We start from the raw sequence: 12795 nt of genomic DNA, 5'->3' as shown, positions 1-12795 counted from the left end.
TATTTCATTCACCGAGACATGTCCAAGAATTTGAATCATCTGTCATTAATCAAAGACATATTTGAATTCTTTTCTAGGATTTTATTTCAATACGTTTCTACCGTATGTTTCGCGCTTTTCTCATGTTAATGAGGCGTTAGTATCGCTGGAAGCTTTTAGTAAAACATGCTAACATGGCGTCTGCGTCGGTAAGTGTACGGAACATTTTAACCCATTCGATTTTCCTATATCGACGCCAAGTATTTTTTTTTTGCTTCCACCTTTAAACTGCCAGGTTGCTTAAAAGTATAACAGAAGAATCATTTTCGTCGCGTAAACATCATCGCCGTTTTGTTGTCGTGTCGGAAGAATTGCTATTGACATTTATTCGTGAATACCCGTACGTATATTAGTTAAGACAGGTGTAAATCGATATGTTTTGAAGTGTACGAAGTGTTGCTGTATCATTTTTACGTGTTAACCTCCTTCTAGGGAGGGAAAGAGAATTTTCATTTCTCATTTTCATTAACGTTGTAATCACGGTTTGACGTGTAACGTTGTTGCTTGTCAATAGTTGAACTTTTATTATGTGATTTCTTAGGTACCTTTGCTAATGGATGATGATACAATTGCTTTTGGCGAAGAGGATGAAACGGGTCAAAGCAACAATAAACTTAAGTATACAAATGTTATAATTCTATAAACATTTAATAAAAGTAATTAAGGTTTGAGATTGACAACATTATATCTTTATAGACATCCATATGTTACCATGTTTCATTTAGCCTTCAGAATAGCAGCGATAGTATCCTATATGTTATGTGGATGGTTTTCAAATAGTTTCATAACTAGTTTCGTAGTCGTTGTATTGCTTTTGTCAATGGACTTTTGGACTGTTAAAAATATCACTGGAAGGCTAATGGTTGGCCTTAGATGGTGGAATTACGTGGATGACAACGGAAAAAGTCACTGGGTATTTGAATCCAAAAAGGTTTGTTAATTAAAGGTCTATATTTTATAGCTATTGCGTATATCCTTTTGATTCAGTACATATTGGTAGACATTGTATCTACTCGAATGAATAAATAGTTCAAGGTTTACCAGTTTTCACATTTTATGCCCTTGACACATTCTGGTGAAAAAGAAAAGATAAAAAGAGAAAGGCTTATAATTATGCAGGCATTTAATGTTTCACTATTCTTGGTAAACAACATTGAAAAAAGAGTAGTAGAAAGGACTGTAATTGTTTACTATAAAATACAAGGTCTACTATGTATACCCTGTGTTTCAGGGTGTTCAACAGAACCGTATTAATACCACAGAAGCGCGTATCTTTTGGTTGGCCTTAATTCTCTGTCCACTTTTGTGGTCGGTGTTTTTTGTGGCGGCCTTGTTTAGTTTGAAATTTAAGTGGCTGTTGCTCGTTTGCATCGCAATCGTTTTAAATAGTGCAAATTTATATGGATACGTAAAATGCAAAATGGGAAACGATAAAAATATTTCTACTGCCACCAGCGACTTTTTAAGAAAACAGGTCATACAAAATGTTAGTAAATAAATGTTCTTTATAGTTTGAGGTATATGTAAACCAGAAGTACATAGATCTACTGTTATTGTCACAGGTTGCGTCCATGATGACCAGGAGTCCACCGGCGGGTAATCCGAGTGCACCAACTAATGTGATATAAGAATAGAAATTTTCAGCCATGATATTATTTAAGGAAAACATTGCCGTAATAAGTATCATCATGAGAACTGTCGACTTGTATATAATGATGCGAATAATTGTATATCTTGATGAAATAAAATAAAATAAAATTGCTATTGAAAATATCGTCGTTCGTTTATTTCCTGGTGTTTTCACGTTTTGAAAAAGAACGCGTATGTTACGTTAATTATTAGTTTATTGATGCCACAGGGCAATACATAATGTACACCTTATTTTCTCCTTGTCAACAGACTTTCTATTACACAATATTTAATTTGTATAGGTGTTAATTAGTAACATTGCATTTATTATATTCATTTCAGCCTGTTGTATTCTTTCTGGCAAGAAAGTATCACAAAATAATTTCCCATTCTTTCAACGATATTTAATATTTGACTTATTCTTTGTTTCTTTAATTCACATTTTCCTCGGAATTAATGACTGCAATCGTATGACTACAATCTTATCCAAATGGATGAACTCGAGATGATCTCACACACAGTGTAACAAACTCGTCGTGGTATTGCACGGAGCGATAATATGGCCGATTGTATTTTGTTGTATTAGGAAAGATTGCTCCGAAAACGCGAGTCGTATGCTTTTTAAGATGAAGAATACAACAAACCACATATTGCTATACACTCTGGGATATAAAAAAATTATAAACACTAACAATAGACACGCAGCTAACGTACAACATACACAAAACTTTTGGAATGATACAAAAGAACGTAATAACATTACGGTTCGGTATCTTATAAATATATGAATATCGTGGACTTTTTTGAATTGGTAAATTCATCGGATACAATTTAATGCTACTAACTTATAACTAGTAATATGTTTATACAATCATTTAACTTTTCGTTTTCCGTAACATATTGTATTTTTAGTCTGGAACTTTGAACGCGAAGTTGTCGACCGTCTTGGCGAAGCTGCACTTTGTGCAGGATTATATTCCTTCTCTCTTTTGTTAAATCTTTTAATATATCTATATAATACGTGTGTATGTAGTTAAAAAGTTGAATCGAAGGATAACAACGACATCCTTAAAATCATCGTACCAAAGACTTTGAAAGTTTAGTTCGCTTCTTCCACGAATATGATTATAGATGTTACGAAGAGATTCTTTAAATTCAAATCGTTTTGTTACCATGTTATCATCGTTCGTTCACGGGAATGTATTTCTTTCTTTTCTATGTATGTTGGTTTTTTCAGCCTTTTTTTTAGTGTGATGCATTTGTATGACAAGTCGATTTTTTTTTTCTGCAATAAGTTTTTACACCAATTGTAGTTCTTAACAATGGCACATTTTTATCGAAGAGAGAAGTTGTTTCAAGGATTACTTAATCACTGCTGATTTGATTTACTGAAAAACAGTCGTTTCGTCGTGTCTCTTCATTGCCAGTAACAACGAATTTATATTCCGAGGCAGAAGCACGATATCGCTAATCATACACGAATAAAGGGTAAACAATAATGAGATTGAAGAAAGTAAATGTACATTAATGCAATAAATCAAGTCAACGGTATAAAAAAGAATAATTATAAAAATAGAACTACTTCAAGACTAACTTTCGTGCTCGTACCAAAGGCCAGTATACAACGATAATCAAGAAACGAATGTTGACAACGTATCTGCAAGCGGAAGAACTCAGTCCCAAATAAGTAATAGTGGATGGATTAGAAAGAGATTATGTACAGAAGAACCGAACACTTTGTAAAATCTCGGAATTTGAACGGACAATGAGAGAGATACAAAGATTAAGTATAGTATAATCTTTTATAAGGACGACCGAGGCGGTTTAAGTACTTTTAGAAGTACCGAAAATATACGTACACGATAATACATTAGACACGCAATGGCCTTCAGTCTTACAACATCAAATAAAATGATATGAGATGCGAATAAATGCACGCTCGGAAATAATACAGTAGGTCATTAGTCTTCAATGTAAATCTCGTGTAAAAAAATAGGTACGCAAGTAAAGTTGCATGAAAACGAACTTACGTTAAAAAACAGTATCAAAAGGTGCGTCGAAAACCGAAAAGCGACAAAACGGATGGAAAAAAGAAAAATAAAAGAAACGTGCTTATCTTGACAGTCTAGAAAATATCCACAGCTTTTTTTTTTTTTTTAAATGCGTACTCTCTTCAATTATGATATTTATAATATATATGTATATATATATACATACATACATACATACATACATACATATATATATCATTTATCATTTTACTTATGTATATTTATATTTATATCCATATTTATAGTTATATTTATATTTATATAATGTTGTTAATGACAAACGGTGCATTTATGTACACTTAGTCACAATTCCTGACCCTCGAACCACTTTTAACTGAAAATATGTATATACGTTAGATGCTTGATCGAACATCATAGAATTTAAAAGTCGGATCTAAGAATGTAACATCGATTCCTCTCCTTTCGTACCTTTCTCTTCTGCTTTTCTTGCTTAGGTTACTGCACGGAACCCGTCGCAATCAAAAGAATGCCAAAAACTGAAAGAGGTCTGACTCGCTCGGCCGAGTATATTTGTCAACCATACCCACCCACGCACATACTCGCATATGCACTGTATATTTTTATAACTAGAATTTTTTGCTTTGCCATTATCGTCGAACAGCGATAAAACGATTCTATACGGAACGATACGATGAAAATTTCGAAATATAGAAGATATATAAACGAGCACAAGCTTATTGTCCTCATAGACTACTTAGAATTTCTGTAAACGTTTAATTCGCCAGTAGTATACTACACCCCTACCTACTGCCGTTGTTGCAATGTATACGCAGGATAGGACGACGCATGATCATGAAACTGATTGTTTTTGGCATTGATCTGACGCGATATCCGCGGCAAGGACGACGAATTACAAAGTTTCGTTGACTCTTCTCTTAGCGTTCGATGAGCTACGTTTTTCGATGAATTGTACTAGAAACGAGCGAATCTCCAGAGCGGAACGAGTGTACTGCGGTTGATAGCCTTGCAACTGGGGAAAACTGTAAAAGTAGTCGAGGTAGAAGCCTACAATGGTACTCTGTACACAAGGGCATCGAGGGCTCGGTGGAATAGTACGCAAATCCGACATACAGTGCTTCTAGTTAGTTAAATTAGTTCGCGTAGAAACCTGCACAACACTTTGTGCATTTTAATTAATTGAATATAGGCACCGTTTCCTTTCATACTTCCTTCACTCGACACAGTCGCATTATTTTCTTCTTTTTTTTTCTTCTTCTTCTTCTTCTTCTTCTTCTTCTTCTTCTTCTAATGGCATCGCTTACAGACTAATCTTAGAATAATCGCCTTACGATCTACTTAAAATTACAGTAGGTAATGAGAAGATCCCTATCGTGCGTAATGGGTTCAGCATGAATAATTGTCGATTTGGCAGTACGGTAATTTTCTCTTCGCTGAGCGGAAATTTACGTCTCTCTATGATTTCTTCTCCTCTTATGATCGAGATACTTGCAATCTCTCCCTCTCTTTCTCTCTCTCTCTCTCTCTGATTTCTCGATATCTTCCGTGTCGCATCGATAAGTACTTTACGAAACGCGCGCTTTCTTCTTAGTTTTTTCTTTTTTTCTGACGCGGCATGTTTCGCACTTGTAGTAGCTCGTCTCGGAGGTTTCATTACGTTCCCCACTAATATGGAAGCACTGTTCTTCTCCAACGAATAGGAAAGTTTCGACATAGAACGAAATATCATGTACGCTGACGTTTTGATCGCGAGTTACATGATCGTAAAATAATAGATCGTGTCAGTTTCTTCGTTATTCTTACATTATGTAAAGCAGCCGTCATTTTCGAGCGATTCGGGAGACGTGTAATCGGAACGTGTCTCTCAAATTCTCCTCGAGTTGGATATGTTTCAGTGATCGTTTCAATTTTACGATTTCCTCGTACTATTTCCTCTCGCTCGTCAATCGCTTCCCGCTTGATTTCTTCGATTTCTAGCTCGAAAACATCCAAGTTTTCTCGTCTCTCGCGTACTCTTGTTCGTCTGCATGTCATCCTGTTGTGTGTTTCTGTGTGTGTGTGTGTCTTCTTTTTTTCGAATTATAAAAGGAAATTTTGATATGATGGTAAAGAATATTTCTACAGATATGATTGTTTTACTGCGAGCTTTTAAGCCGTACATTCTAAACGGCAGTATTGTCCCGTTTTTCTTGTCGGGGAATTTGAAAATTGTTTCAGCACATGCGGTGCCCATAAAAAGTGGAACTTTTCCGCTTATCTTGAGACCGTTGCGACACCATTGACTGTAAGATACTTGGTTACTACCGTATTTAGTTGATCGAGAGGTTAATAATTTATCGCCTTTCTACTGTATTTGTCATTGGAAGGTACAAGTATGGTACGCTTTGCCCGGGAACATGATACAGGCTACATACTTACAAACTTACATATTTTTCGTGTACTTCATCGTACTAGACGCGTCGCACTTTTGCACGTTCACCGACCTCTCTTTCGTTTCTTTGTCGATCTCTTCTTTCTCTTGTCGATTCTCTTTCCTCGCGAGTGTCGGCTTGTCAGTTGGCGTAATGATCGAAAGAACCCAAATATTCCAAACTGGCGCGATAGCAAAACTGGTATTGGTCCTGCATAAGCAACATATATTACATTTTACGTACGTGTTACATGTTACAACAGCTATATAAAAATATATATAAAAAGCAAATCTCAGATAGAAAGTAAAATTCCGAATGTTCGTGCGTTAGGGGAGAAATTTAAGGCTGCAAAGATATACAGAAATTTATATCAACTTGAAGTATCTGAGAAGAAAATGAGAATCGACTCTGTCCCCGTCGTATTAAGATTAAAATATTCTATTGAAAAACGTCTACAAACCTCGGTTTGAACCATAGCAGGTCGTTGCGTGCGCAATATTCTGACCGTTTGGAAGATGTCAACGACTCCTTCATACTGCATACGCTCCAATACAATGCTCAGGGTGATGAAAACGCCTGTTCTCCCAACTCCGGCGCTACAATGTACAGTTATCGGTCCATCCTGACCAAACTGTTCTTTCGTTTTGTGCACCTGTCCGATAAAGTCGATGAACCCGTCGCCGGACTTTGGAACACCCTGTTCAGGCCAGTCGATGAACTGGAACTGTCTGACTGTACGACTCGCCCCGTCTCTCGCATCCGTCACTTTGAATTCACGCAAAATGTACTGAGGCATGTTGTACTCTGCGATGGGATCGACCACAAAGCATTGATAACGAATTGACCTATCGGACGGCCAGTACTGATGGCATTTCTCTCTACCCATCTCTTTTAATTTCGTTAACATGACCACGATTGTAGAATTATGCTCCCACAGCATACGCCAGAAATCATCCGTGGTGTCGCAGAGGGGTCCTTGAGTGGCGATATAAGCGCCTCGGTATCGATATCCATCGATGAGACTGGCGTTGATATAATCCGATCCTTCGATGTTGCGCTGTGGCTGCAGGCATACTCTGGTACACTCGTAGGGCAATATGTGCACCAGGCGATTTTTATGCTTGTTGCAGGGAAGATTCGCCGAGATGAATCGCGACGAATCTACTTTGATGTTGGACAGTTTCTTGAATTCCAGTTCCATACCAGTGATATTGTCGATCTCTGGCTGCATCAGCTTCTGGATGTGGGAATGTAAGTTTCTGGCAGGCACTTCCGTGTTGCCGCAGATCACCGCCTCGTAAAGCGCGTCGTGGATGAAAATGTACTGATCCTCGGTCTGGACCATGTAGTTTCTTTGAGCTCGTAGACAAGTCACGTGGCCATAGATGTCGATCATCTTTTCGTGCTTGATCCTTTCGAGCATCGAATCGATGACGATGAAGCAACCCGTTCTTCCAACACCGGCGCTACAATGGACGATCAGCGGTCCGCTTTCTGGTGGATTTAGGGATCTGACCCTACGTAAGAACTGCAAGAACGGTGCAGGATGCTCGGGTACACCGTGATCAGGCCAGGCCGTAAATTGCAATTGCTTTATTTCACGTCTCTCGGAATAGCCCGCTCTGGATATCTGGAATGTTCGAATGCAGTAGGTAGCCAGCTCTTGAACGTCGGTGATCGTCACAGTCATCAAGCCGTAAGTTTCAGAACCTCTACCAGGCCAATACTGATCGCACTTAATCCTCGTTCTTTCCTCCAGCTTCGTCATCATCACGATCGTGCTCGATCTCAATTCCCAACACATTCGCCAGAAATCTCCGAACGTCTCTTGAAGGGGCCCTTGCGTAGCTACGTACGCATTTTGTTTTCTGTACCCATCGCAGTAATTGGCATTTATGTAATCCGTACCCGACATGCCGTCTATAGTTTGCAGAATCACCCTCGAATGATCGTAGGCGATCACGTTCGCGTAACGATTCTTCGAGGCGTTTATTTCCATGTTGGAATGGTCCCAAGTGAATTGTTGTCCAGGCTCGATCGACTCGTACTCCTGACTGAACTTTAGATTGTCGTTCGCTTTTAGGCGCTCGATGTGGTTTCCTAGTTCGCTGATTGGAATCGGAGGATGAGAGGCCATGCCAGGCGTTTGGAAATTTAAACGGCGCATTTCGACTGGATCGGATGGAGCGTGATTCGAACTGATGTCAGCGGCCATTAACGGTCGGGTGACTGCTGCTTGATCGGGTGCTTTGCAGGGTTGTCTTCGTCTAAGGTGATAAATGAAAATATCGTGAAATCCTTTTCGCCTCTAAGAAAACGTATATCAGACTATGTCATTGTGATACTGTCGACGTTGATCGATTTGCTACCGATCAAAAGTTCCATTGTCACTGTATTCGATACTTACTTTTTAATAACGAAGAGAAGTACGAGAAATACGCTGACCATCAACGCAGCTATTATCGGACCGACCACCCACACCATCCCTGGCTCTTGGCCGCTGGTTTTCACCGATACCTCTGGATTTCCATCCACCGGGGTATTCGGATTGGGACGTCGTGGTGGCTCACCAGGGGGTACTTCCCTCATATCGAGAGACAGGTACTCGGAGAAGGGTGACGAGGTGTACAAATGCTAGAACACGAAGTGAAATTAGTTATGTTACCATATTTACTCGTTTAATATCTTTCTCCCTCTACTAATTGCATAGTTTCATACCCACCTTTCTCGGTGTGTCGACAACAGCACGCACAAAGATCCTGTATCGTTTACTCTTCTCAAGTTTACGATTTTCATAACCCTCGTATATATCTCCGCTGCCAAGATGGAACGTATACGGAATATCTCTATGTGGAAACTTGGCAGCAATATAAGGAGCATTCTCCCTTTCCTTAGCCCCTTTTCCCGCGATCATGTCCTCGGTCAATTCGTCGGGTTGCTTATCAGCTGTTGACGGGTCCTCGGGCACGACGATCAAATAGTAATGCGAGATCGATCCGTATTCCTCGGAGGCTTGAGGTAGGATCACTTGAATCTCCTCTCCATTAACCACACCATAGAAATCAGGCTTGACCATAGGCTTCGGAGCTGCCATTTGCGTGGTAATGGTGATCTTGGCCGGTGGCCTGTACTGACCGTCTCTTGGCACCGCGCTCACATTCACATTGTACGTGGTGAACGGTTGCAGTTCGTTGATCGTGGTCGTCGTCACGCTAGGATCCAAGAGGATCTGTCTGCGTGGCACGATCTGCGTTTGCGTGATACCTTGTGAATCTACGAACTCTTTGACAGCGTCGAAGGAGACCTTGTAGTTCATGGGGTTCAGTTTGATAGGCGGTTTCCAGGAAAGAGTCATGGAATGCGTGGACGAGTCCGGCCCCCTCAGGTCCAAAGGCACGTCTTCCGGCTTCACCTTGACGGTTACCTTCTCGCTGAGTCTTCCAAGGCCGGTCTTATATCTCGCTGCTACCGTGATCGCGTACTGAGTAAATTTCTCTAAGTTGACAAGTTCCGCCGACTCGGTGAGACCAACAGTCTTCTGCTTCCACTCGTCTAGGTCCTCGACAGCGGTTGTCGTGTAAAATATTTGATATCCAAGTATCTTTCCACGGTTAGGTACCGGTTCCCACCAAACTTCCACGCTCGTGTCCGACGTGGCCACCGCTTTTACCGACATCGGTGCCCGGCCAATATCTTTCTCCGTTATGATCGTGATCTTTTCCGAATATGGCCCACTCCCCCTGGATGTGTGCGCTCTCACGTGAAACACGTACTCCGTATTTTCCTCCAAATTCGTGAAAACTGCTCTCGTCTTGGTCGTATTCCTGTTGATGGTTGTAGAGTGATCGTTCTTCTTGTTGAATTGAACGTCGTAGCCGGTGATCTGACCGTTCCTGTGCTGTCGCAGTGGCGGATCCCACGTGACGCACACTGTGTCCGGAGTTTGGAAAAAGTAGGATAAATTCGTCGGCGGGCCGGTTGGTTCCCCTTCGGGACTGTACCAGAATCGAACCGTCTCCTGACCGAATCCGATCGCGTTTTGACCAGCGACCCTAAACTCGTAATCCACCCCTCGTTCCTCTGCGAATGAAATTCAACCAAAGCGTGAAAAATAGTAATTTTCATTAAGAAAAAATGATAGAATGATACCACTAAGAGACGAATACTGTATACAGGGGATTCGAGCTTACCAAGATCGGTGATCTTGTAAGTATGCTGACGGTTTCCTGGAATGTACTCTTCCTTCAGCGTTTGGTTCTTAATTCCGTATCTTATTCTATATCCCAACACGTCGCCGTACGTTTGCGTAGGCTGCGACCACTCGAGTTCAACCACGTCAGGATCTTTGGACAAAAGTCTGGAAACGAGACATTGTGAGAAAAAAGAGAAAAAGAAAAAAGAAGACAGGACATTGACAAGAAAATTTGGACTCTATTAATTTTATGGATCACGGCTTCCGGGTGATTCATACGTCCGATATAATCTCGTTTTTGGAGTTATAGCTTGTTTATGTCGAACTCGTTCGACACAGGCCGGGCATTGCTCGGATTTCTGAACAACTTTGATTGACACGTTAACGAAGTGTTTAAACATTATCAATTGGCGTTTTATAAATAGACTGCGGATTTTTATGCATTCATGGAAAATCAAAAAATACAGAGAATGGACATAATATGGAAAAATGCATGAAATACATAAAATATTTAAAATATAATACTCGTTATAATACGTAGTAGGCGAAACAATGGCCCGCCTCAGTTTCATTTTTCCAATCGTATTCATAAAAATATAAAGTTGTATAAATATCCACACGACTTTAATAAGCTACGCGTTTTAAATATTTCCATACGTAATAATTAAGAGAATTCGGCTTTGGAGTGCGAGCCGACTAGGCAATCGTTCGTCCGTTTGCCAATATATTTTTTTTTTTTTTATGCTAGCGAGTTTTATGTCAAGCGAGAGAATATTGAAAATTCGTTTGGCATGAAATATAAAGGAATTTGAAGAACATACTTCACGTTAACATGAGGTCTATTGGGTACACCTCCGGGAGTTCTGACAGTTTCTGGCGGCGAACGATCACCGTCCCCTTTTCTCGTTAGAGCGGCTACTTGTACAGAGTATGTGGTGTCAGGTTGCAACCCGGTAATGTTCACTTCCAGCACGCCGTCTTCCTGCACATCGCGTCGTATCGGCTCGTTCAACAGATCCTTTCCCTACAAAGGCAAATGGCGAAGATATTTGTCGGTGAGAAGACGCGTCTATTTTAATCACAGCGTGAAATTTAAAGCTCTGCCGACAGACCTCTTCTCTCATTTCCTGCACGTGTATGTGATAACCCCTTATCACACCGTTTTGTTCTTTCGACGTGGGCGGTCTCCATTTCACGTGTATCGTGGTCGAATTGATCGGCGTTACCGTCACGTTTTGAGGATGACCCGGCACTGGAACGCAACGATCGGTTAATTCGTGCACTTGACGGCCGATCGTGCTGCATACTCGCAATCACACGCTCTCACACTATCGCAGTCATACTTGAAAGGGGGCGGGTGATGAAACTATATGATAAACAGGAAGAAAGATCTGTAAAATAAATAAATACGTAGGTTTGGATCGAACGAAAGAAAACGGTAGGGGCTTGTCCAATGAATCGTGTCCGTCCGATGGATCGAAGAAGCAACTAAAAAACTAAAAGTACTCTTTTCTCTCTATGCAGAAACATAACATAACGTCGATCTTTGTGTCCGTTTAATCTGTAACGATCTGTAACGGGTCGTTCGTCGTTGGTATATAAACGTAGTGAAGGAGCGCGTAGCGAAAACAGTATGGCAAATCAAAGCGTTGTATACAGCAAATTGAAAACTCGTGCGAGAAACAAAATAACGCAGCAGCGTTGCAACGAAAGGGAACAGGTGAAAGACAGAACGTAACGTAAACGAACGAAAACAAATCGCAAGGATGAAACGAGAAAGAGAATATGATAAAGAGAGAGAGAGAGAGAGAGAGTAAAGAAAAATTAATGGAAAATATGTACATGCCACCAATCGCACACGGACAAAACGATGTACAAACAATATTACGAGGTACGCCGGTACCTCATGCTCTACGTCCCTACGACACGATAATCCTCCATTTGAATACCAATAATGTATGTTTTTATTCTGCATTCGATTTCAGAACGCGAATGTACGAATGCGCGTATAAATACGTCATCGAGATGCAAGAGCGCGGTTACGTTGGTCGATAATGCTACGGCAATATTGGAGAGTCCATGACGAACGAAAACGAAGTAGTTCCGTTATACGCATACATACATATAGTGTACACGTATATATATATATACGATGTACTATCGTTGGTTGTGCGACGTGGATGAAAACTGTGCCAGAGGAAACGTGCAATCGTGTTTTTCGATAAACGTGCAAGGATAACGAAATGTATCACGCGAATTTACAGATATCCACATCGATAAGCCGCTTCGATAATTTGTCGCGAACGTCGCTACGTCGCCACCCATTTTCATTTCCTTCGTTACGATTTTCCTTTCTTTCTTTTTTTTTTTTTTTTCGCTTCTCCAAGTCTTCGCTTTCTGATTTCCACGGATCTAGACATCCGGTTCGATATATTTTGCTCGAATCTTCCCCATTATTCTGTATTTTCGATAGACAACGACGAGAACGACGTGG

At 40.5% G+C, this 12795-nt stretch overlaps 2 protein-coding genes across 18 annotated transcripts in view; one reads left to right on the top strand and one right to left on the bottom strand.

The window, feature by feature from the left end:
- The first annotated feature begins 125 nt into the window (after positions 1-125).
- On the top strand, positions 126-1810 carry LOC122575115 (uncharacterized Golgi apparatus membrane protein-like protein CG5021). Of its 4 annotated transcripts, none has more exons than XM_043743634.1 (5): positions 126-188; positions 581-657; positions 736-970; positions 1271-1525; positions 1602-1810. In XM_043743634.1, exons 1-5 carry the CDS (start codon positions 174-176, stop codon positions 1665-1667), a joined length of 648 nt encoding a protein of 215 aa, XP_043599569.1. In that variant the 5' UTR covers positions 126-173; the 3' UTR covers positions 1668-1810. The 4 variants fall into 4 exon arrangements, with proteins under 4 accessions (XP_043599569.1, XP_043599570.1, XP_043599574.1 ...); XM_043743635.1 differs by having other exon boundaries at positions 128-188; positions 1283-1525; XM_043743639.1 differs by lacking the exon at positions 126-188 and adding an exon at positions 195-379 and having other exon boundaries at positions 765-970.
- A 55-nt stretch (positions 1811-1865) lies between these two features.
- LOC122575105 (tyrosine-protein phosphatase Lar) overlaps positions 1866-12795 on the bottom strand; it is a 280224-nt gene continuing 269294 nt past the window's right edge. For all 14 annotated transcript variants that reach the window (XM_043743571.1, XM_043743579.1, XM_043743580.1 and 11 more), the window contains 7 exons: positions 11414-11553; positions 11123-11325; positions 10300-10466; positions 8832-10189; positions 8517-8743; positions 6570-8376; positions 1866-6319 (listed from right to left, as the gene is read on the bottom strand). In XM_043743571.1, the coding sequence (XP_043599506.1) occupies positions 6251-6319; positions 6570-8376; positions 8517-8743; positions 8832-10189; positions 10300-10466; positions 11123-11325; positions 11414-11553 (3971 nt within the window). In that variant the 3' untranslated portion in view covers positions 1866-6250. The remainder of the gene's footprint in view (positions 6320-6569; positions 8377-8516; positions 8744-8831; positions 10190-10299; positions 10467-11122; positions 11326-11413; positions 11554-12795) is intronic.

The sequence above is a fragment of the Bombus pyrosoma genome, linkage group LG14 (assembly GCF_014825855.1).
Source record: "Bombus pyrosoma isolate SC7728 linkage group LG14, ASM1482585v1, whole genome shotgun sequence".
NCBI classification, from domain to species: domain Eukaryota; kingdom Metazoa; phylum Arthropoda; class Insecta; order Hymenoptera; family Apidae; genus Bombus; species Bombus pyrosoma.
Note: the sequence above shows the minus strand (reverse complement) of the source record. Positions and strands in the feature narration are given on the sequence as shown.

Bases quoted from the DNA above. Each gene is read 5' to 3' on its own strand.
- LOC122575115 (XM_043743634.1), top strand. The intron at 658-735 runs GTATACAAATGT...ATATCTTTATAG, and splicing joins CAAAGCAACAATAAACTTAA to ACATCCATATGTTACCATGT. The intron at 971-1,270 runs GTTTGTTAATTA...CCTGTGTTTCAG, and splicing joins GGGTATTTGAATCCAAAAAG to GGTGTTCAACAGAACCGTAT.